Source organism: Aedes aegypti, chromosome 1 (assembly GCF_002204515.2).
Source record: "Aedes aegypti strain LVP_AGWG chromosome 1, AaegL5.0 Primary Assembly, whole genome shotgun sequence".
In the NCBI taxonomy this organism is placed as follows: Eukaryota; Metazoa; Arthropoda; class Insecta; order Diptera; family Culicidae; genus Aedes; species Aedes aegypti.
Genome location: NC_035107.1, coordinates 96,063,975 through 96,090,044, shown reverse-complemented (window position 1 = coordinate 96,090,044; position 26,070 = coordinate 96,063,975). Strand labels below are relative to the sequence as shown.

General features: G+C 35.5%; 1 protein-coding gene across 7 annotated transcripts in view; it reads right to left on the bottom strand.

Moving 5' to 3' along the window:
* The window catches only part of LOC5570419 (mitogen-activated protein kinase kinase kinase 15), a 68,854-nt gene that overhangs the window by 11,261 nt on the left and 31,523 nt on the right, over nucleotides 1-26,070 (bottom strand). Inside the window, exon 1 of one of the 7 annotated variants that reach the window (XM_021843043.1) lies at nucleotides 11,273-12,069. The exons of 3 other annotated variants lie outside the window; for them this stretch is intronic. In XM_021843043.1, coding sequence (XP_021698735.1) covers nucleotides 11,273-11,297 — 25 coding nt within the window. In that variant the 5' untranslated portion in view covers nucleotides 11,298-12,069. Of the gene's footprint in view, nucleotides 1-120; nucleotides 240-586; nucleotides 832-11,272; nucleotides 12,070-26,070 lie in introns of those variants that run through there. 3 more of the 7 variants (XM_021843014.1, XM_021843037.1, XM_021843054.1) reach the window with 3 other exon arrangements.

Genomic DNA, 26,070 nt, shown 5'->3' with positions numbered 1-26,070 from the left:
CGAGAGAATGGTAAATTTGTTAATGGATTGCCGAGTTCAGGGCTGATAGCGACGGATAACTAAGCATTTCTCCATGAACAACTAATATTTAGATTGTAGGAACAGAATAAACAATTATACCATTAATCAAACACTTTATCACTTCTTCGATTTGACATTTCTCTATTACGGTGGTCCCTTGCGATGTCGTTATAACAAGCTTCGACTGTATAAAACGAAGAAATTCTCTGACACCCAAGCTTTAAAAATATTTGACGCATAGTGATTGGATAACTAATCATTTTTCTATAAACAATTATTATTTGGCTTCTAGAAACTGATTGAAGACTTGGATCATAAAAATGTCATCGCTTCTTCGATTTCCAGTTGAATTTAAACTATAGAACAAAGAAACGTTCTGACATACAAACTTTAAAAATATCATACGCGTAGTAATCGTTAAACTTAAGCATTTTTCTATAAACAACTATTAACTGGATTCTAGAAACCAAATAAACAATCATATCATTATTCAAAAACATTATCGCTGCTTCGATTGGAAGTCCCAGATTAAGACGGAAGTTTACGCCTGTTATCAATAACTCACTTATCAAACGATAAATTCCTATCTGGACAGGTTCCCTCCCTCGCTAGGCCTCGTTCAGATGTTTACAATCGGTTTCTGTTGCTCATATGGATCCTAGATCGAAGCTACTTGATTTTGAACTTGAATTTCCCACCCTCGTAGTTACGTAATTAAAAGGTAGGAATTCAAATCACGTACAACTGTAATCTAAACATGTTATCCAATCCATTCTGGCACAACACCTAAGCAGTTGAGCATCCCATTGCAACTAAGCGAGATCTCTGTTTATCATCACTTAAACCGCTTGGAATCTCCTTATTTGTTTTTTAATGGAGCGAACCGTGTCCACGGTGAATTAGAGTATGTTTATACACAGAAGAACAAATAGGTAACAGATGAGGAGGTGTTTCATACAAGGTCAAGGGTTCCGGTTGTACCGTTATATGGGGTATTTGTACTTGCGCAAAGAGGGCATTCATACAGAACAGAAGTGGTGAGTCACACTTTCGCTGGTAGCACGAGGCGACAAAATTTAAACTTTATTGTCACGCACTCTGACCATTTGCAACGGATTCAATAGATTTTGACTTGCTGTTTTAGGGTTTTTAGTGATTTAGGGTGGTTTAAACAAGTTTGAATATTCAATCTCCAATATCTTCCTTACTATAAAAATAGTCGAGTCTAGTACATGACACTGAAGATGGCCTTACAGTTGAGGTCGAAATACGCGTATTATAGACAGCGCCATATTCTGAACGGTCCGTTCTTTATGTTGAACATTCATTGTTTTTACTTCCAAAATAGTGAACTGTCAGTTCGAAACATGATTCATTGTAACATTTCAAAACTAAAATACATGGTTAAGTTGTTTTTTCAACAAATATACGTGAAGTTCGTTTGCTGTCCATAATAAGGAACAATGTGTGTTCATAATTAGAAGCATTGATGTACATGGCGTCCATAATTAGGAACATGCATGCGCCAGACTAACATATGATTTTTTAAATAATTGATAATTGATGGACGTTTATTTAGATATTAGACAAATGCAACGGTAAGACAAACCAATATCCTAGCTGTTGAAATCCTTAATAATTTAAGTTATTTAAATTGGATTTTTTAACCGTTCAGAATATGGTGCTTGCACGGTAGTACTAAATTCGGTATTTCATCTAGTGTTTTGTGAAATTTTCAGCTTTCTAGGTGGTGATTTAAAGGCCCAAAGACAATGTAGGTTTATATGGAAATTACAATGGATAAATTTTGAAAAATCTTCCAAACAAGTTAGTACTGGAATTCAAGTACATACTTATCACGGCATAGTGAAAACTCATTTTTCAACTCTTCTTCTTTTTCTTTGTTTTAACGGGGATTAGACTATTCTTTATTGCAACTTAAGATTTCATCTGCTCCCTGATTCTGTTGGATAAACATTGCTAAGCTTCAGAATGTTCTCCCTATTGAACTGCAACTTTTCTAAAATGATGAAAAAAAAGATTTTTATTTACAAAATTTCATTCATCAATTGAATAACAGCTTTGATTTTTTTGTATGTTCTTTTCCTTGATAACGCTTTCTTTTTTAATTTTTGTTAACTGAATATATAAAAAAAACTTTGACTGTTTAATCATTAAATCACGTATTTTCATGACATTACAATGTTTTGCCATAGGACTATAAATTTCAATTGTGTCCTCTTAAGTTGGAGTATGAATTTTAGCTAAGCTTCATTATGTTCTCCAAGCACCGTTTGTTTAAAGTTGGTTTTTATTCGCGAATCGAGTTTTTTTTATGGAAATACAATTTGTTTGCTAAGAGCCATAGATTTTAACTTTTTCCACTAAGAAATTTGACAAATTATAAGCGACAAAGACAATCAAAATAAAATGAGGTAGAAGAGTATGAAGACGAATTAAAAAAATAAAAATAAACATCAAAATCACAAGCATTTTTATCACATATTTTCGAACTTCTTTTTAACAAAATACAATATACAATATTTTGTGAATGCACTCTGTTCAATCTATTTTCTATTCTATTCTTATGTTTATATTAAAAAAACCCATGCAAAGATTTTGAAGAAAAAGCTGAAGATTTTAATTTTAACGTAACACAGTTTCAATTAAAAAAAAGTGATTAAAACTGATTTTTCGATTTTTATATTTGAAGCTGAAGATTCCTAGATCGCAGTTGTAGACCAAAAATGTTAAATTTGTTTGAAAATATGTATTTTTAAGAAAACTTATATGTTAACACAAAAACATTTTTTTAGCAATAAGCTCTCAGTTTAAAATGCTCATGAGAACACGAAGCTCAGAAACCAGCTTTGTTGTAGTTGGGATTCAACGCCAGAAAGAAAAGAAGAATAAAAAAAATTCATATATAAAATTAAATTTATATTTGATTATTAAGATTCATATTAAGATAAAATTTATGTTTGAAGAACCAATATTTTAACTTCTCCCTGCCTAAAATAGGAGACCGATAAAAGACCAAACAGGACCCAAATGGCAACCACAAAAAAACAGAAAGGAATCAAATAGGAACTAAAGGATACGAGTTTTTATAAAGGTTTCTCAAATAAGCACACCAGATATTCCTCTAATTATATTTCTTAGAGTTTTTGGGAACCACGACCAGTATTACAGCTCGTTTTACATTTTTTTCATGTTTTTGTGGCGGAATATAATTCACGTTTAAATGTCACTTGCATTGCTCTAAGAATTTCGCTTGAGATACCTTCAAGAATACAGCTTGGAATATTTCTAAAAATAACATCAGGAATAACTTTACGGTTTCGACTTGAAATCCGTCTAAGAATTCTTTTAGATATTTATCTATGTTCTCCAGGAATTTACACATTGATCATTTAATCAACTCTCGTATTGTTTCCTCTAAATTTTTCGTTAAGATCATCCAGTGAGTTTTTAGGATTTTCGTCCAAAGTTGTCATTCAGTTTTTTTTTTGGATTTCATCAAATAATTTATCTAAGAACACTCTCAGGAATTACTGTGAGAAGTTTGTCAAAGAAATTTTCAATAAATTTATCCAGGAGCTCTTCCAGAGCTTTTGTCAAAGAAATTTTTCAGAAATTATTGTAGAAGTTATTTGAGAAATCCAGGTTTTATTTCGGAAGCAAATAATGAATTCTAGCAAATATCTCCTTTTGGAGAAGCCTGAAATTTCTAAAAAATAATTGAAAAAAAAAAAATTATTCGAACAACCCGAATATTACGAAGGAATTTGTTTAAATTTATCGAATGGAATCCTTGAAAACAATTGTGTATCGGAAGAATAACTGAAATAATTACTGTAGTATTTTCTAGTGTAAATTTTAAAATGACCTTTTGAAGCATTCATAAACATTTTATTTGAGAAATAAGTCGATAAATGTTTAGAAGCGTTGCAGAAATAATCCCTAAATGGAATGCTGAAGAAGTTTCAGGAGGAGCTTTATGAGGAATCCCTGGTTGAATTTTTTGAGTAATACAGGGTCTATTGTCCTGTCAGTAAAATAAACGGTCATAGGAAAAAAACTTTTATGAATTTTAATTTCCAGTGTATATCCAATTTTGTACATCTATTACATTTACCTTGCCTAGGTAAACTTCATGGGTCACCCACTATTATGGGTCATATCCTTTTGAAATGCGTGTGGAACAGAGTGACTAATAATCACGGTGCGCAGTGTAGGTGACATATTTCATTTTTTACCTTAATTTCTAGCCATATAGCTCTTTGAAAAAGCATTAGAGAAGCTGTCTATTAATTTTGTAAGACAATTTTTAGGGTTTTAAGACCCCCTCCCCTCATTATAAGGTTTTGTATAAACATTATAAATATTTTTTATGGCGCGTAAGAAATCTGTAACTCCCACTCCTCCATAAGCCCTAAGGTAATTAATGGACGACACGAAAAGCATATATTTCATTCGAACAAGACACAAAAACTTTTCATTATAAGTCTCTTGCTATTCTAAAAGATTGACGTAACATGCTGTTTCAATCTTGTAAATTTAATAATTAAGACATATAGAAATACATTTTACCTATACTATGCCAAGACAAATGTTATAGATGTAAAAAACTGTATATGCACTGGAAATAAAAAATCATTCAAGCATATTTTTTCTATAATCATTTACTTTACTCCCAGCAAATAGTGATCACTCTGTACATAGAAGAGTTCTTAAGAGATTTTCTGTAATAGTCCTATGTTCCTAGAAAAACGTACAGAAAAAAGAGTACAAATCTAGAGAATCAGAAAACCGTTCGTGTTCATGTTGAAAATTTGATTGATTGATCACCACCAACCGCAGACCAATCGATCACATTTTTCGGCGCGAACGGTTATCTGACTCTCTAGATTTGTAATCTTGAAAACTCCAGGTTTGGCTTCGATTAATCTTCACCATAAGGGTTCATTCAACGCTGAAAATGGCCATTTTTTACACTCACCCACCCCCTCGTAACGCTTTTTGTATGACTGTTCTACAAATTTTGTATGAGCCGTAACATCATGAGTACACCCACCCATCCCCTTTAGCGTTATGAAATTTGTGAATAAGCCCTAAACATGCCTTGCGGAATCGCTGGAGGAATTTTTGAGTGAATTCCTGACAGACTTAGTGGAAGTATTTGAGGAGGAATGGATGAGTTCCTGGAAGTAATCCAGAAGAGATCTCTGGAGTAGACTGTTGAAAATAGTGAAGATTACACGTCATGTAAACTTCATTTCTGCGATGTAAACATGACGTTATGTAAATTTAACCCTGATATCATGTAAAAATGTGTTACATGTCATGTAATCACACAGAATCCTGCTGGATTACATGAGATACAATTGAAGTTTACATGACATATAATGTAAATATCTATGATGTTCCATTATGTGCATTATATGTCTCAGAATTTTACACGTTTCGTTCGAACTTTGTAAACAGAGCCTAGAGTCTCTTAAGCCTTTAGACTTTTGCATCAGAAATAATCGCAAGCAGAAAAAATAATAAAAAGTGACTTTGGGAGACCATTTTGATTAGAAACAGAGACTTCAGAGATCTTTCATTAAAATGGAGAAGTTTTTGAACCGTGGGCCAACGAAATTTGATGGTGCGCTAATTTTTAGTGGTTCACCAACAAATGATTTTTCTTAAAATAGAACAAAAGCCAATCAATAAAAATCACTTTTTTTTGGAAAATTTTTATCGAGAATTTTTTTTAAAATTGTAATCAAAATTATATCATCCAACCCCGTTTTTTTGAGAAACTTGTCCTGAATTTCATGAGAATGCAGTCTAAGAATTTATAAGAAAACTACTAAGAAATCTGTCATAATCCGACCTGTTTATGAAATCAAGCCCAGAATTCTTTAAACATCATGTCATAGATATTGTGATATTGCTACCCACGATTTTGCAAAAAAAAAAAAAAAATGCCTATGATTAAATGAGGATCATGCACAGGATTTTGTGAAAGTTGTACAAAGCATTATGTCAGAATTTTGCCCAAGGTTTATTTTGAAATCATGTGCCAAGTCTGTGAAGTTGATGTCTAGTATTTTATATGAATCCTGGTCCGAATTTTATCAAAATCAAGGAAGAAATTTCTTCAAGTTTCAATGTTTTTTTTTTTTTTTTTTTTTTTTTTTTTTTTTTTTTTTTTTTTTGTATGTTGCTAGCCGTACAGTGAATACTGTCCAAAGCTCTAAACTAGACTTTAGATAGAAAAGAGGACGTAATCCTTCTGAAGCAGTTCACCAGACGTGCACGGAAAGATGGCTTCCAAGAAGACACTGTTGCGATCTGTCTCAGAAGGTTACGGTAGAAGGTGGGAAACGTTCTTTTCACACTATCACTTCACTTGATAACTATTAGATTACTTCATAGCACTATTCACTGGTATTGATATCACTATCTTTATTATCAACTGAATTTCTACTAACAGCGTCACCATTATCTGTACCAATTTTGTTATTAACATCACATCTATAACCCAGCCACAACACAACACTACTGCTCTATCAAGTTTAAAGTATAAAACTTCTCATTAAAAAATAATCACTGTAATAAATAAATCATATCAACACTCAATATCATTATATTCATTAAAATAAAAGTAAGGTTTTTGTTGCTTATATCACTAATATTTATAATATCACCAACTATCATCACTCAAATAATCACCATCTTTGTAGCTTATTACTATTAACCACACAAACTTATTCGACACAATAACATCATCTCACTATATTATTACATTATCACTATTTTCAAAACCAGCAACGAGATTATTCATATAGCTTCTTAAGGTGATCTCGTCGAGGGGCTGAAGGCCGCAATAATAATGAGAACAATGTCCTGCAACAATGAAGCGCATCGCACAGCAATCACAAGCGCAGATTATACTAATCACTTACACTGGGCTACCTGTTTTCACTAAAACTACCTCCGAGTACGCGTCTAAGATAACACTCCTTAATCAGATTTATTTTAGAATGGAATTAATGGAATAGTATATGTGCTTACCTTTTCAGTGTTGGGGGTGTTAGTGATTATTTCCTACTCACTTATATCCTAGTTTTTTTCTCATGAGCTACTATTCCTATTTGCGGTTACGGGTACCTATAAATAGAGATAGCGATTAGTCATCAACAAATTTGTGAGAAATCTATCTAATGTTCTGACAGGGTGTCTACTAGTTTCTAGAAATAAAATTTCATGATATGTTCAGGTTTTTCCCACGTTTTGGAAAATAATTCCAGGTTCAAAAAATACTCTGATTTCAGATGAAAAAAAAAAAATGACAAAATAATTTGGATTCAATAGTGTTTTAAGCTTCCAGATTTTTTTGAATGCATGTTGAAACTAAATTACAGGGCTGGTAGCGACATGAAAATAGGAACTTAAGAAAACTTTTTCCTAAAAAATAGACAAAATAGAGACAAACCTGGAACCAAAATGAGACAAAACAGGAATAAAAAAACTTTACAGGGACCAAGAGATGATGATTTGATTTCTCATGAAGCCAGACCAAAGATTTCTCCTGAAATATTTCTACTTTTTTATCTGTTATTCCTACTGCTCGTATTACCGTACGCACTATTCAATGATTTTCTCAAGGAATTTCATCAGAAATTATTCCAAGTATTTACCTAAAGATTCAGATTACCTCAGGTTAGGATTCTTTATTTGAAAGATTTGCAGCCCGAGGCTAGCTCATCTCTTGCATTTCTTTAGGTATTCATTCAGTGATGGTTACCCATGGAAACTCTTAGAGAATTTTTCTAAGGAAGCAATCAAAGAATTTTGTTTTTGATATCTCAAGAGTAAAACCTGGTTTTTAACAAATATGGTGCCAGATTACGTACCGCTCGAAAGAGAGGGAGGGGTATGCTCAAGCGTAACGAAGCATACAAAATTTTCAAGTTTTTCATGCAAAAAGCGTTACGAGGGGGGGGGGGGTGGTTTCAAAAATGTACATTTTTTTAAATGGAAACTGACTATAACGACAGAAAATAACGCTGAGATTATTAAAGATTATTTCAGATAATTTTCAAGAATCCTTTAAGTCCTGGAAGATTTTATCCGGCGATTCTTCCACCGATTTCCCCAGGCATTCCTTCAAGGCTTCTATTAAGAACTTCTTCAAATCTTCAACCAGAAATTTCTCCATAGATGCCTTTACGGATTCCTTTCAAAATTATCCTTCAGAAATTCTTGATTTTAACTAGGAAATTCTATAAGGACATCTCCATCTCAGAGATTTCTATAAGAATTTCTACAGTAATTCTTTGAGATTTCTCAATGAAGTTTTTAAAGATTTGTCCAGACATTTTTCAGAGATTTGAGTGAAGGTTAAAAAAAATTGTGAGATGGTTTTAAAGCATATTTTAGAGTAAACTCTGATGGATAAATAAAGATTACTAGAATAACTCATAGACACTTGAGAAATTTGAGAAGAGTATCTAGTTGAATTGTTACATAAATCATTCTATTGAATCAATTGTACTTTGGATAAAATCCTGCAGCATCTTCTTAAAAACATCGTACGGAGTCGCTTCAATCCCTTAAAAATGTGTAGGATTTAAATAAGAAATCTACGATGTTAACGAGTATGGAACCTTACAATTTTTTTTTGTAGATTACATGATTTTTTTTTTTTTTTTTTAGAAGCTTATTGAAAAATGTTTCTGTAACTGGAAGAATTCCTAGCAAATCTAGAGGATGATGAATGATGAAAAACAGGGTCGAATTTGAGCAATACTTTGAAATGTTTTTCTTGAGGATACTTTGAAGATTATCTTGAATAATCTATCAACGAATCTTTGGAGTTATCGTGGATGAAATGACGTAGACATTCTTGTCGGTTTTTTTTTGGGAAAAAATCCTCAACCTTTTTTTTTTTTTCAGAAATTAACTTTTGTGGATTTTTTTGGGGAAAGAATTGTAAAAATCTTTGTGAGATCTCCTAGAGCAACGACTGGAAAATTCGATCGAATGATTAGTGGAAAAATATCAGGAGTAAGTCCTAATATTAGTGGATTAGAGATTAGAGTATTTTTTTAAGTGATCCCTGAGCAAATTACGGGAGGTATCGACGTTGAAGTTATCGAGAATCTCTCAGAGCATATTCTGAATAAATTGTTCAAGGTATTCTTTGAAAAAATCGCTGGAAGAATATCTGGGATAAATGGTAGAGGAATCCCTAGACGAATTTCAAGAGAGATCCCTGTAGAAGTCCCTAAAAGTAGATGAAATCTGGAAAAGAAATTCTTGAAGAATTAGATGAATAGTCTCGTAATCTCTGAAGGTCTCTCTGGAGCCTGCAAAATTTTGCTTCAAAACAAAGATTTTAGAGACCTTCCATCAAAAACAGAGGCTTTTAAGAGACTTGTTTTGAATGTAGACAGTCTTTAAAAAGAGACCTGCTACACCAGCACTGAAATTGATAAATTGATTGTTTCGACATTTTAAATTTAAAGTTGTTAAAATTCCAGATTATTTTCCGAAAATCAAATTTCGAATAGTTTTAAAAAATCGTGCACCCATTACTTACCCATTATTATCTAAATTAAGAGATATTTATAAAATTTAATCACGTCTTGGGAAGTCGATAAAATTTCATATATGAAAAGACTCACTGAACAGCTATAGTAGCGTCGCAGCCGAATTTTTTTTGGGGAATTTCGACCTGATAAGCCTTTGTAATGAACATATTCTACCGTGAATCACTGCCTCTAAGGAATTTCCCTAATTGTTACCAAAATTCCCAGAGAATTCCAGATTTTTTAAGGTTCAATAAAATTTCCTGATAATTCCAGGTTTTTCCAGGTAGTAGACACCCTGTTTGGGTAATCCTGCTCAGGATTTTGGTTGAATCCTCCACATAATTGTTTGATTATAACGCCTAGGATTTTTTAAGCTTGCAGTGAGATTTTGTGAGATCAATTTGTCCAGCAACTTTTGCGAAAGTTTGATTGAAATTTAGTTTATTTTTCTATCAAGTAGAAAAATAAGTTTTCTCGATATATCACATTTAAAGCAAAATTTTTATGATGAACAAGTTTAATGATTGATAAAATTCTGAAAAAAAAATGCATAGAGTCCAGCTACTGAACATTCTCTAATTTCAAAGTATAAGTTCTAAGCTTGGAAATGCTCTAGCTTCAATGTGGTAGAACAACCAACAGGCCAGATATGAGAAAAATCTTCGAACTCTTCACGGGTCGCACAAAATACGTTGGGCAGCCCTATTTAACAGGCTTGTATTTAAACAGTGAAATCTTGTTTTTATTTAATAGCACGAAACAATATGTTACTGCAACTACTTTAGCAATTTTTCCAGCTCAAATAACGGCAATAACATATTTGAACTTTATTTTAAAAATGGTTCCAAATATGAACTTTGACACTTTTGATCATGTTTGGCGTTCACTTTGTCGACAAACATGCCACAGGGTTTTTAGTTTTAACACTGGGGTTGTTCCTATCTGACATTTCGGAAAGGACACGGTAAACAAAATACATCCAAAATTTGAGTTTAAACGAAGAAGTGTGACAAAATTTCAAAAAACCTGAAAAAATGAATTTTGGACTTAAATTATTGAAAATCATTTAAAAATTTAGTAAACCTGTGTTTCTGACCTAAACTTAAGCGTTTGGTACTAAAATTGAAACAGGGCTTTAGGACCCTATTATCTAAAAAAGGGACCTGGATTTTGTGATAAAACCACACTTTTCTCTTAAAATTAAAACATGCAATTATAAATATAATTTATAATGGGACATTTTTTTGTGAGTTCAAAAAAAAATCTTAGAACAAATTCGAAGACAGCGGACCTAAATCTATTGAATTCATTGCAAATGATTAAAGTGGGTAAACTAGTGTTGCCTGGTGTAAGCGGTAAAACACACCGCTGCCAAAATAATCCTATTCGAACAAAATCGGATACGAATAAATTTATATTTATTTGTGTTATCTAGTATTAATGATATGGTGTTTAACTATATGATGATTTGACTACTGGCGCAAACACGCGATTTCATACTCGTGTTTTCTGGAACGTGATTGATAAAAATGATGAAAGATAACGGATTGTAAATCGATTCCATGAATTTATGAAAACCCCACCAAAACACCAACAATCTGAAATTTGCTCAATGAGTAACATAGCGAACTTGGTATGATGGTTGATTCTCGAAAACTTACTTTTGTGCAACTGTGATGGATACATCCTTTCACAACAGGGCGATGATTTCAACTTAATTCAGCCTCTAATTGTAGGCTGCACGATAGGTACGTAGGTAGGTAAGTGGTAATGATCTTCTCTTTTTCGCAACAATAAATCTTCCTCGTGAATCACGCAAGAATCCAAACAGCATCGAACCGCCCAAAACACAGTTTAAAAAGCGAGCCGTCTATTTACGAACGATGATCACATCGAGTATTATCCCTCGCTAGCAAACCGCGAACCAACAGATGAACCCACTCCCCATCAACCGCCAAACGGAGCCTTTCTGGTACCGGATGACCGAAGATTGGTCCGCCTAGATGACTTATTCCTACAGAAGGTTTCTTATCCAGTTTCTCACGTTTAATCGATATGAGAATCACAACAAATCACTGGTCCTTTCGGATGACTAACCGACTTCACATTGTCACATTTTCGTTCGTCGATAGAACACTTCAACAGTGATGACCAGAGTTCACGCGGTCAAACTGATAGCCCAATAGATGCAGTTAATTATCACCACTCTTGCTCTACATTCAATCACTTCCTCTCAACTTCAATCACGACAACGACACCTGGTCAGTCAATGAGCATCAAATGATGTCATCCAGCGAACTTGAACTTCCTCAAGAGTGCAAAAAAAAAGAAACGGTTATCCAAATTGAAACACGTCTGACGCGGTGAACTATGAACGTAGAACTGACCCATCGAAGACCGACACAACGGCGGTTGCGGCGATGCGTTCAGCAAGGCGAGCTTCTATCTACTTCGCCTGCTCGACGCCGTTGGCGGTAGATACTGACATGAAGACGCCGCCACCCCAACACCGCGTTGTTCATCGCGTGCCGGTGTGTTTATTCGAGTGAACGACCGACGACTCTAGAGGAAGGTAAGCAAGCAGCTACGTTATAAGTACTTGAGCCAGGATTTGAGAAATGAGGATTCACCAGTCGTCGTTGCGGTGTGATAGGCAAGAATGGCGGATGTACGAGTGATGGTTTAATATAACCGGTAAATACTCAGGTAGGTGTTACTTTGCTAAAGATGCTATAACCTCGTGACTTTCTAATCAGTGAATCAATTGTCATCAATCACATTGCAACAAAGAAATTGCCCTCTATTAATCTTGTTGCATCAATTTTGTTCCGCACCAACAGTTTATCATAACTTGACCAGAATATGACAATGATCGATCACCGCATGCGTAACGCTTCTCTTTTCTTTGCATTGCTATTTTAGAGAACTTTCTCCATGTCGCCACATTATTTAATAACAACCATGAAACAGATTGTGATTGTGATGAATTTGTCGGGCACAAAATGTACAATAATAGCATGAGGATGTTTTCGAAGTATGCAATGTTAATTGAGTTTTCGCAGAGGTTTGGTAATGTGAGAAAAAGTCAACCAATTTAAAATCATAAAATTCGGTGGAAACCCAATATTTTTTCAGGTTTTGAGCGAAACTCAGTAAAGTCTTAGGAATTTCTGACATATTTGACAGTTAAGTAAATAATTTATATCTTGCTCATACAACGGAGTTGTATCATGATACGAGTAACGTGATATAGATGTATCACGAAGCCTGTTCACACTGGACATTAGGGTGATATTGTTTGACTGTTGATATAATGGTGTTACTTCTCCCTCTTCTTGCCTAATATCACTTTTTTTCAAAATCCTACATCTGCTGCTCCAGAATTTCCTGTAGAAGTTCCTCCAGAAGTTCTTGTAAGGACTGTTCATTTTATAAAGTGGACACTTTGGACATGCAATATCTTTTTAATTTATCAATGAAATCGAAATCGGTTTTCTGTACATCGTTCGACTAATATTGTACAATGCTGTGGTAATAAAAAAGTTACCAAAATAATATGATTTCACACTAATAAGGCACAACGTTTAGAACGGTCGATTTTTGGAGGTTATCAAAATCAAGGGGCCTTCCTTAGCCGAGTGGTTGGAGTCCGCGGCTACAAAGCAAAGCCATGCTGAAGGTGTCTGGGTTCGATTCCCGGTCGGTCCAGGATCTTTTCGTAATGGAAATTTCCTTGACTTCCCTGGGCATAGAGTATCATCGTACCTGCCACACGATATACGAATGCGAAAATGGCAACTTTGGCAAAGAAAGCTCTCAGTTAATAAATGTGGAAGTGCTCTTAGAACACTAAGCTGAGTAGCCGGCTCTGTCCCAGTGGGGACGTTAATGCCAAGAAGAAGAAGAAGAAGAAGAAAATCAAGGATTATTAAAAATCGGCAGGAAAATTCGACAATTTATATTTTTAATTTTCAAAAAATGGTTATACTTAGAAAGCATCATCAATTAGAAGCTTGCTAAAAAATATCAAGTTATTTTTGGAGAAGCAATTTTGTAGATATCATAAAATCATTTTTTATCAATTTTTTTTAAAGAAAAATATCTTAAATTTAAATGGAACTGATATGAGTAGAATTTTAAGGTTTAAAGTACGTCCAGACGGAAGTAATAATATAGTATTTATAATAAAAATAACTTACGCCTTCATAGAGTTGCTGATTTAGTTGTTGTTGTTTGAGAGGGTCTTTAACCCGAAGGTCATTCGTCCCTCGCTGATTTAGTCCCCACGTCATATTTTAAGCACAATAGAAAAACAAATAATTTATTTTCAGAAGACCACTCAAAGCACAATGACAATCATCAAGATTGGGAACACTGCTTGAATTAAATCAAATTTATTTTGCATGTATTATTTTCAGAATGTGTTATTCTGAGACTACCTATCAAAATATTTTGAGAAAAACACTTAAAGTTTGCTCTAGATCGATAAACATGCGTATATAATTTTAAAAGTATGGGATTTTTCAATAAAACGACCATAAAGAGTAAACTTGGTACCCAAGAATGCGGTTAAAACTCAAGATTTTGCTTTTTTTATACATATATAGTTTCTTTAGTAATCTAAACCAGTTTTGAACACGCTTATTACTTTACTTTTTTGCTGGTAGTAAAAAGATGGTGTATCAGCAAATTTGACCATAAGGAATAGATCACTAAAGTGACTCAGCGTCAGGAACTGATGGAATATTATTGATGTTTTTAAAAGCTCTACCTTAAGTTGAATAGTAAAAGATACCAACATACAATTTGTTCACACAGTTTTTCTTAGGAGTTTTTGCAAAAACTATTTAGTTCTTCAACCGAAAGCATTTTGTAAGTTTCTGTATTTTCATAACATTGTAGAATAATAGTTGAACGATACACAGAAAACCGTTTACGATTTCATCAATAAATAAAAAAGATATAGCATAAACAAGGTGTCCACTTTCTAAAATGAACAGTCCTTAGGAGTTCCGCTAGAAGTTCACGTAAAAATGGCTCCGGAAGTACCAGAGGGATTTTATTGGAAATGCCACCGAAAGTTCCTGCAGAAGTTAATTTGAAAGCTTCTGTAGGAGTTACTTTGGAAGTTTCTGTTGGAGTAACTTCGGAAGTTCCTGTTGGAGTTCCTCCGAAAATTCCTGTAAGATTTCCTCCGGAAGATCCTGTAGGAGATACTTCAGGGAGTTCCTTCAGAAGTCTCTGTAGTAGTGCCTTTGGAAGTTCCTGTAGGATTTCCTCCGGAAGTTCCTGTAGGAATTCCACTGAATATTCCTGTAGGAATACTTCTGGAAGTTCCTGTAAGAGTTCCTCTGGAAGTTTCAGTAGGAGTTCCTCTGAAAATTTCCGTAGGAGTTACTGCAAAAGTTACCGTAAGAGTTACTCCACAACTTCTTGTAATTGTTCCTCCAGAAGTTCTTGTAGGAGTTCCTCTAGAAGTTCTCGTAAGAGTTCCTCCGGAAGTACCAGAGGGATTTTACCTCCGAAATAAAGGTAAAAAAAGCAAAAGTTCATTCGGAAATTCCTTTAGACCTTTTTTTTAGGTTACTGTAGGTGTTGCTTCGGAAGTTCCTGTTGGAAATCCTCCGGAGGTTCCTGTAAGAATTCCTCCAGAAGATTCTGTAGTAGTTCCTGTAGGAGTTATTCCGGAAGTTCTTGTTAGAATTCCTCCAGAAGTTCCTGTAGGAGCCCATCTGGAAGTTCTTGTAGGAGATCATCTGAAAGCTTCTGTAGGAGTTTCTCCAAAAGCGCATATAGAAGTTCAGAGGGAAGTTCCTGTAGGGGTTTTTCGGAAGTTCCTGTAGTCTTCTGGAAGCGACGGGGTTGGTCTGATACCGCTTCTGCTACATAAGCAGAAGGTCATGGGTTCAATCCCAGGCCCGTCCCTTTCCTCGTACTTTGTAGTTGTATATCTCTCACTTGCTTCTGTCTTCCATTCTAAATCTATCACACTCAAACTATTCGTTCATAGCAAACGCTAGAACCAGAGACGGACAGGAAACCGTTTCCCTAACGCTTCCATTCTTCCACGCGCATGCCTTTCCTTACCCCTGATACGTAGGCAGTCTGCTAACCACAAAAGCAAACCTCTCTGCCATGCCTTTCCCCCAATCCATACACTCCGCATGAACTGGCGTAGATGCAGTCGGACTCCATGGTCTACAGTGGGCTAGTATGAGTGCAACATCATTTCCTCCCCCTTTCCCACATTGGTCTGCATTCTGACGTGGCAGGCGCCATTAAAGCCTAAAAATAGAAGATCACCAGCACTTATACACTGAGGGTGTCTGTTAGTCCCAAGCAGTCATTCGGTTGGTACCTTGTGTAAGTGCAGCTGATCTGGCGATACTGGAGTAGCATCCATATTTTCCGTATATCTTACTGCAAAAATTACCGTAGTAGTTACTCCCGAATAATTCCTCTAGAAGCAGGCTTTATTCTGCGCATCTTGATCTGATAGATGGAGCGACCTCGTACGCTCACAACGATTATGAACCAGCATTCGCTGTTGGTTGAATAATCCGTGGCTGAGAGAGTGGAGAGAAACGTTGGCTCTATCCAAACGCACATCTTCCATTTGACAGCTCTAGCTTACTGCAAGGCTCTGTAAACACATCATCATTGCTTTTGGGATGAACTGAGGTTGGTTTCTCCGTCAACGCAAGAGCATGATTTCGCTTTCCTCTTTGCCCTTCTGGGCACAAAGAGACAACGAAGAGCTCTCTGGAAATGCTCTTCCCCGAACTGAGAAATGGGAAAAATGCTCTACCCCTAACTGAGAAAGGGAGAAAATAATTGTGTTTATTCCTCGAGTGGCGTGAGGGGAGAATAGTCGTCTCACTTTGAGTGAGCGATTCCGACACTCGAATGCAGTGAGAATGGTCACTATGAATGAACTCGAGTGAACTCTCGCTGTATTCCGAGAGTCGGTGTTTATCGACTGTGGTCGTTGTCTCGTGACTTTTCCATCCCGACAAGAGTCGTAACGTCCTGGCGTATCGACTGACTAAGGAATGGATGTGGAGAAGTAAGTTTCATCAAAAAAATTTGAATTCAGGCATGTGCATTATCAAGTAGGTAAATCTATTGGAGTATTAGCCCAAAATGTCACGTGGCCTCCCCCTGAGGGGCCGACGCGCTGCACTTTTCTTCTTCTTTCTGGTGCTACGTCCCTACTGGGACAGAGCCTGCTTCTCATCTTGTGCTTTTGTTGCCAATTGACCATTTTTGCATGTGTCTATCATGCGGCAAGCATGAAGATATGCTATGCCCAGGGAAGTCGAGAACATTTCCTTCAAAAAACAGATCCTTGACCGGTGGGAACCAGTCGAACCCACGACCCTCAGCTTGATCTTGCTAAATAGCTACACGTTTACCGCTACGCCAATCCAGACCCCACACTTCTCTCACCCCGTTTACTTCATGCATATAAGAGAATAACATTGGGATCATTCCAAAATGCCGTCCATCATATGAGTGGGGGGAGCGATTGCTTTGTGACATGTGCGTGTATTTGATATTGGAAAAAAAGTGTAAAAGAGGGGAGGGGGGGTTGAAGGGTCTTGAAATTCCTAAAAAACGATGGAAGTCATGCTTGAATTATTGCTGAAGTGTGGTGCGTCATTCCCTCAGATGGAGGCCTCGTTAAATTTCCAAGTGCCCTACCAAATGGCTGACCATAAGCTAATCGGATAAAAATGGGACAATATTAAAAAACGAAAATAATGCTCTCCTAGAGAAATCTCTACACGATTTATGAAAAAATACGTTGAAAACTGCCTGGACATGAATTCAATGATTTTTGAAAAATATCTATCTTAAAAAGTTGGCTTTAAAGCTCGTTACAATTTTCATTAAGAAAATTTGTTTTCTTGGTTAGTAGAAAATGCCCTTAAGGAAAGTTAGACGAAAATGTTTTCGTTAGGCTGATTAAATCATAAACGTGAATTGTTCTAATACTTCATGATTTGATTGAATAAATGCGCTGTTTTCTAATCAATTGCCTATCAAAAGTAAAAGTATCTCTACATGATATGAAAAAAAAAACTTGGAAACTGCTCAGCAATTTATTTAATTATTTCTATGAACTATCGATATTAAAAAAATTCAATCTTTAATTTAAAGTTTAAATAGTAGTTAATTCGGTTTTCATTTAATTATAGGTATTCCTCTAATGAGCTCAAATATGTATTATCTTAAAAGCTCGTTATAATTTTCACTGAAAAAAAAAATATTCTGGGTTAGAACGATTTGCCCTTGGAAAAAAAGACGAAAATGTTTTCGTTAAGCTAATCAAAACCATAATACGTATTTTTTTCAACTTTTTCTGAGCAAATATACTCTTTTCTAAAGATAATTAAAAAAAAAATCATACCAATAGTCAAGAATTGTTGTTCAATACATATAACTTCGTTATTTTTGAATATTTACTTTTTTAGGTTTATTTGAAAGATTTAAGTTATATATGATATCGATAAATGACCTCAAATTTTGACCAATAATATAAATGAACATTTCATAAAAAATATTTGGTAAAAGAAAATTTGAAAAGAGAGTAATAACACAGCGTAACAAAAATGACATTTTTGCGTGTCTCAAGGATTCAAATTATGTGTCTCGCGTAGATTTGGGGTTGCTGAATCTGATGCCATTTCAAGAAATGTTCCAGCACGTCACAATTTTTAGCTACAGGTCGCCAAATTTCTATAAAACTCTGATTTCATTGATGTTTACATAAAATTTAAAGTATGATTTATCAAACTTTTTTGTTATTCAACCCACTAAGCATGGTATTTTGCACTTAGACTTTCAATTTAGATTAAATTTGGTTGAAATTGCGCGATTAAATTTAGATTAAACCGATTTTTTCGACATGTTTGCTGTTTCCATACAACATTCTTCGTTTCTCTCATATGGGAAAATACAATACTTTTTCAAACCATCAAAAAATAATTTCTCCGCATCGAAAGTATTATAAACTTTACCGATAAGTATTTTTATACACATAAAGATTGAAATTTGTGGCAAATTAGGAAAATAAATTGGTGTTTCTATTATTATTCCATGGCTAAAATTTGAGAATAGTTTTAAAAGGTACAAATATGAAAATATATGAAGAAGTCAATAGAAATCTTGTAGATTTTTTTTAAATTGAGCAATTCTTAGTGTGCTCTAATGGTTTTTCTTGCATTTTCCAGGATATTCTCATATATCTAGGAATTATTAATATCATATATTGGCAATCTGATTATGCGTAATTGAATAAGTTTTAATATCCTCAAATATTGTTTTCCTTTAACTTTCTTTCATTCCTAACTTAAATTTGCCAAATTTACCGGAGACAAATTTTATAATTTTACCTAAAAGTTTTTTTACAGTTTCTCGGGTATAAAATATATAAAAAATCAATATTGCAAAATTCAAAAACAAATTGGGAAGCTTGTTTCAAGGGACCATCATAGTAACCATGAAATTTTGTTTATTGTATGGTTCTATGAGTCGATATCGAGTCATGGAACATCGACTCATGGGGGTTTTACTGTATACCAATTCTCCAATTGAAATCATATTATCGTACGTTATCTGACCTTATCAATTGTTCTAGACAGATGATACAAATATCACAGACAAACAGACGTAACACTTAGAACAAATCTCGATCAAAACCATAGTCATGAGGATATGTACTCCCAATGCTAAAATCGGTGTTTTTAGTCGACGGGCCAACAGATGGCGGTAGTGTTTAAACGCCAAATATGAACAATAACGATGCGAGCGCTTTGGGTGGCGCATTGGCCACCTACCATATTTTTGAATCGACCGTTGAAAAGATGGTCGATGGATAATGGTGAGAGTTAGACGTCTGTTTGTCTGTGCAAATATTTTCATTTCAAACGACGAATGTCTTTCGAAAACATAGTTAGGAATAATCCTACAGTACTTCTGAATAACTTATGTGTATAAAATGGATGAATTTTCTCCAAAATGTTCTAGTTACTATGTAACAAAAAAACATGGTTTGGGTCATTTGGCGCAATTTGAGAAGTCCTTCATATACAATATATAAAAATCAGAAAAATCGAAATACATAACGATTTGAAGTATATAAGTCCCTTATTTGTTAACCACAAAAAAATAATTACCTTATTCACGTTAGCTCAATATAAAGATGAAGTTAACTATTGATTGTTTCGGAACAATTTACCCCACCATACCTTACATGCGAACAGTTTGTAAAAGTATTAATATTGTCTCTAATATCAATAATTTTAATTGACACACAAAATTTTAAAAAATTCTGCTGCAATCTCATTTCTATCTGAATTTCCCGATTGAAAATGAAATTTACGACCTTTCCCTGCAAATTTCCCGATGGTTCAATTACCCACTTTTCCCGCATTTACAGATTTTCCCGAGAGTGTGGCAGCCCTGTACTTCCTTTTTAAAATTTATAAGAATATTCCGAGGAATCATTTTTTCCCTTTTATCCTTGCAGTGAACCTTCTAGAGATACCTTTAGAGTCCTTTAAGCGAATAGTTCATCAGGAACATCTTCTCAGATTCCTTGAGTGAATATAGGAATACTCTCGGTGACTCTTCCTGGCATCCTTCCAAAACATTCTCCAGAGATCCCCCACTTATTCTTCTATAAATTCCTCCAGAGTTTTTCAATGGATAAGAGGACTTTCGCAGAGTTTGCTCCAGCAAATTCAACGCAACTAAATCAAGCAATATTCACTAGGATTATTTCAAAATTGTCCTAGGGAATTTTTCAAGATTTTCTCTGATGTCTCTAATAGTAGTAGTTACTCTAGCAGATCATTCAAAGATTCCTACAGGAGTACTTAAAAAAAACCCGTTTACTCGTTTTTGAAAAAAAAAACATTTCGGATTTTTTACAGGAAAGAAATTCTTCTCGAAGTTTCTACACCAAATTTTCCAGTTATTCTTCCATCAATTTTTATATAAATTTCTTCTTGAAACCTATTATGGTTTCTCCCAGAAATTTCTCAAAAATTCCTTCAGAAATTATTGCTTGGGGATAGAAAAGTTTATAAACAATAAGAACATTTAAAAAAAATCTTAAGATATTCCTGGTGGAATCTTTGGACAAGTTTCTGGAATATCCATAGCAAAATTCCAGTTTGAATTCTTAAAGGTATCTTACACAAAATTCTTGGAGTAAATCCATAGAATGCTCGTATAATAATTACTGAATGAAATCCTGAAGAAGATAATTTGAGATTTGATCTTGGGAGTAATAACTGATGTTTGAGGATGAATGAGTAAATATCTGAACTAGATTCTGAATAAATTCGTGGACAAAATCACAAAAATATGTACTTAATGTACGTACAACGAGCAATAATACTAGTCATCAGGCTTTGCAGAATTCGCTCTCATTTGAATATGAAGCACGATCAAAGCAAGCAAAGAAAAACATCCCATCTGTTGCGGTCCACGATCGTCATTGTATCGCAAGGTGTAACAAGTCTGATAAATGGAAGCAGCGAGCGAGAGCCCCAAAGAGAGAGCGATGATAAAACCCATTTTACTCGCTTGTTTACCGTTGGGGATAGGTATTTTTCTTTACTGGCACGATAAACAATCCACGAACTTCCAATAGCAATAGTGTCCCCCAGGCTTGGAGCTTGTTCAGAGGGGTTTTATCATACACTACTATCCCCCCAATCTGATCAAAGTTGTAGCAGTATACGATAAACAGTCTCTCATAATGTGCAGCATGTTATGATAGTTACAGAGAGCGATACGTGAGCGATTCACTCAATTTTCTCAGGATTCAATCCCTGCTAGTCATAATTCCAAATAAACAATGACATATCCTTCTAAAAATTTTTGCCCAGAGTTCTTTCAGGAAATTCATTGGAATACCTCCAAAAATGACCCTGGGAGTTCCTTCCAAAACCTCCCCGGGAGTTTCTCTTGGAATCATACCGGGAATTCCTCCAAAAATCCTTTCAAGAGTTCCTACAAGAATTTATAAAGGGTCCCTTTGCGGAAAATTCTCCAAGAATTTGTATAAATTTCCTCCAAGAATTCCTAAGTACACTAGAAATTCCTCCGAGAATTCCTATATAAATTTCTTGAATGCAATTCTCAGCACCTCCTCTGAAAAATTCCACAGGGCATTACTCCGGGAATTCCTCCAAGAAATTTTGGGGAAAATATTAACGAAATTCCCGGAGGAAATTCCATCAAGGATCCATCTAGTGTTCTTCCCGGAAATCCAACACATTTCCTCCAAGGATTCCTATTATTCCTCCAGGAATATTTTTGGGAGTTTGTCATGGAATTCCTTCCAGAGTTCCTCCAACAATTTATACGGAAGTTTCACCAAAAATTGATTCAACAGTACTCCCGAGAGTTTCTCAAAGATGTCCTGAGGTTTCCCTTCCCGGATGTTCCTTCAACAAATTTTGCGGGAGTTCCTGCAAGAATTTCTTCTTCGCCATATTTTTTTCGGACATTCCAGAAATTTCTTAATTAGTTCCACCAATAATTTCTCTTATTCTATTATAAACTTACCGATAAATTTTTGGAAGATTTCCCGGAAATATTAGTGAGAAGTTCTTGGAGAAATACTTGAAGGAATTGCTATAGGAATCTCGGAGGAATTTCTGGTTTACTTCGGAATTTTGGGAGGATCTCCCGAATAAACTCTTAGAGAAATTTCCGTGAAGGAACTCCTCAGAAATGTTTAGAAGAACTCCTGAGGGATTTTTTGGAAGAACTCCCAGGATGATTCATGGATAACCTCCCGAGAGAATCCGTGCAACTCCCGAAGAAATTCTTGGTCCATGGACCGATGCACGAGTTCACTAATTTGACGTTTGAGCGGTGCCGAATTCACTCGTTGCCATGGTCACGTAAATAACACGGCACCGCTAAAACGTCAGATAGTGAACTCGTGCATAGGTCCATTGTCTCCATCACTGAACTAACCGACCGAAGCGAAACGAATCAAAACAACATCGCACTTGGAAAAGGGCCACATAATGAAATTGGATTGTGTCAACCTATCAATGAATAAAAACGTTGAAAACTCTTTGATTATTATGTAAGTCATCCTCAAAAATGAAATTTTTTTTTTTTTTTTTGCAATATAGCTTGGTTTGAGTTGAAAAATTAGGAAATTAACTTAATTACAAGTATATTTTATAAGCAGTAATAAATTAATACGCCCTTATCGCAGCGTTGTCGAGAAACATTTGTAATTTGACAGTTATCCGAATGAACGCTGTGAAATGAACCGGTCGTCTCACCTACCGCTTTGTCGCTCGCATGAAAATGAACTTGTCACCTCATTCGAGTCGACTCTCGGAATCGCAACAAAAGGTTCATTCGAGAGCGAAGTGACCATTCTCGATTCCTCTCACTCCACTCGAGGAATAACCACGAATATCTTTCTCTTTTAAGCACTGAGGTTCTCAAAACAAACTCTTCACCACTGTGGGAATGAAAATAGCCAAACACAAACGTGTAAACTCTTCATCCCGCAGTGCTCGTACGCTCAGTTTGTGTGTGGGTAAAATCGCTTCTCTTTTGTAGTTGATCATTGAAAGGGGGAGAAAAAGGATAAGTCAAGAGCAAGTAAGAAGCCTGTCTAGAAGTTCTCGTAAGAGTTCCTCCGAAAGTACCACAGGGATTTTACTGGAAATGCCTCCGAAAGTTACTGCAAAAGTTTATTCGGAAGTTCATTTGAAAGCTTCTGTTGGAGTTACTTCGGAAGTTCCTGTTGGAGTTCCTCCGTAAGTTCCTGTAAGAAGTCCTCCGGAAGATCCTCCAAAAGTTCCTGTAGTAAATCCTGTAGATGTTAATTCGGAAGTTTTTGTTTGAGTGACTTCGGAAGTTCCTGTAGTAGTTCTTCTGGAAATTCCAGTAGGAGTTCCTCTGAATGCCCTGTAGAAATACTTCTGGAGGTTCCCTTAGAAGATCATCTGAAAGCTTAAATATGTTGGAGTTTCTCCAGAAGCTCATGTAGAAGTTCAGTGGGAAGTTCCAGTAGTAGTTTCTCTGGAAATTACCGTAGAAGTTATTGCAAAAGTCCCCATAAGAGTTACTCCAGAAGTTTCTGTAGGAGTTCCTCTAGAAGTTCTCGTAAGAGTTCCTCCGGAAGTACCGGAAGTAGTTTCTCCGGAAGTTCCTGTATGAGTAACTCCGAAAGTTCCAGTAGGAATTACTTCGGAAGTTCCTCTGGAAGTTCCAGCAGGAGTTCCTGCGGAAGTTCCTGTAGAAATTCCTATAGAAGTTCCTCAAAAATTATTTACCTGTAGGAATACTTCTGGAAGTTCCTGTAGGAGTTCCCCTGGAAGTCACTGTGAGAGTTCCTCCGAAAATTTCTACAGAAATTCCTCTTAATGTTTTTGTAGTAGTACCTCAGGAAGATCCCAGAAGAGTACCTCCAGAACTTCTACCGGAAATTCCTGTAGGAGTTCATTCAGAAGTCCCTGTAGGAGTTCCTCAACAAGGTCCTTTAGAGTTTCTCCAAAAGTTCATGTTAGAATTCCTCCGGAAGTTCCTGTAGTAGTTCTTTTGGAAGTTCCTGTAGAGTTTCTCTGGTAGTTCCTTTAGGAATTCTTCCGGAAATTAATGTAGGAGTTCATACGGAAGTTCGTGTAGGAGTTCCTTCGGATGCTCCTGTAGTATTTCCTTCAAAAGTTCAAGTAGGAGTTCCTCTGGAAATTCTCGTATGAGTTTCTCCGGAAGTACCTAAATGAGTTTCACTGGTAGTTTCTGTAGAATTTCATTCGGAAGTTCCTGTATGAGTTCCTCCGGAAGTTACTGAAGAAGTTCGTAGAGCAATTTATCTAAAAGTTCCTCTAGGACTTTTTTACGAAAGAACCTCTACGACATTTCCATTTCCGGAAGATCCACTAGGACATTCTGGAAGTTACGGTAGAGTTTATTCCCAAAGTTTAACTTCGGAACCATCCGGAAGTTCCTTTTGATGTTCTTACGGCAAGTTTTCTATATGTTTTTCTGAATGTTCCTCTAATATATCTTGTGGAAGCTCATCTCAAAGCTTCTGTAGGAATTCCTTCACAGGTTTCTCCGGGAACTTTACTTCGAGAATTTATCCAGAAGTCTCCCTACAGATTTCTATGGATGTACCGCAGGGGAACTTTCCAGAAGGAGTTGCTTCAGAAATTCCTTTGAATTCCGCAACGAAGTTATCTAAAAGTTGCCCTGTGAGTTGCTTTGGAAGTTCACAAGAAGTTTCTGCAGAAGTATCCACAGTTCTGAAGTTCATCCGGAAGTTTCTTGAAGATTTCTTCTCAAAGTTTTCTGATTCTGCCGCAAGTTTTCCAGTATTTACTCCAGAAGTTCCTTTAGAATTTCCTGCAGAAGTTACTCTGTGAGTTTCTACTGAAAATTTTCAAGTTTTAATGCATTTTGAAGTTTTAATGTTTTCCCAACTCTGGAGTTCGTCCGGAAGAGTCGTTGGGATTTCTTCTGGAAGAGTGTCAAGAAATTGCTCCGGAAGCTCCCCTAAGAGTTCATTTGCAAGTTATCTTAAGAGTTCCTTTTGAAATTGCTATGAGTTCCACACGAATACCTCCACAAGTTTAGTTAGGAGTTGCTCCAGATGTTTCGTAAGGATTTCCCCCGGAAGTTCCGCCAAGAGTTCCACTGCAAAATTTCCCAGAAGTTCCTCCGGAAGTTAACCCATGAGTTTTTTCGACATTTTCACTAAGAGTTCCTCCGTTCCTGTAGAAGTTCATTTACGTGTCCCTCCGGAAATTCTTCTTCCTATGGAAGTTGCTCTAGGAATTCGTTTGGAAATTGCTCTAGATTGAAGGATTTCTCAAGCGAATCCTTGTACGACATTCCATGGGAATTCTGAACATATTTATATGGGAGTTCTGGAATGAATTCACATGGAAATTCCTGGAGAACTCATAAAAAATTCTCTGATGAATGTCATCAGAATTCTTGAAAAAGTTTTGGGAATAGTTCTTTGAAGAACTTTTTTTTAGTAATTATTTACAGTAATTACCTAAGGAGCATCTGACGTTATGTCCTAAAATGGCCAAAAATGATTCAAAAAAAAATCCGACGGAAACGCGCAAGAAATTTTCAGGACAGTTTTAAGAGAAATGCACAAAAATTAAATGCGTGGGAAATTTCTATAGGAACTTCCAAAATTGTTGCTCGAGAGTTTTTTTAAATTTCCAACAGATTCAGATACAGAAATTACTAAGATAATTTCTCATAATATTCCCGAAGGAGTATTGGAAAGCATTCCTAGATAATTTCGCGGGAAATACTTGGAAGAATTATCCAAGCAATATTTCAAAGAATCTCTGAAGGAGTTCTGAAAGAGATGCCTAGAGAAAATACTGGAGTAGTTCCTTGAAGCATTCCCGTACTAATCATTGGGAAATCGTTTGGAAATTTG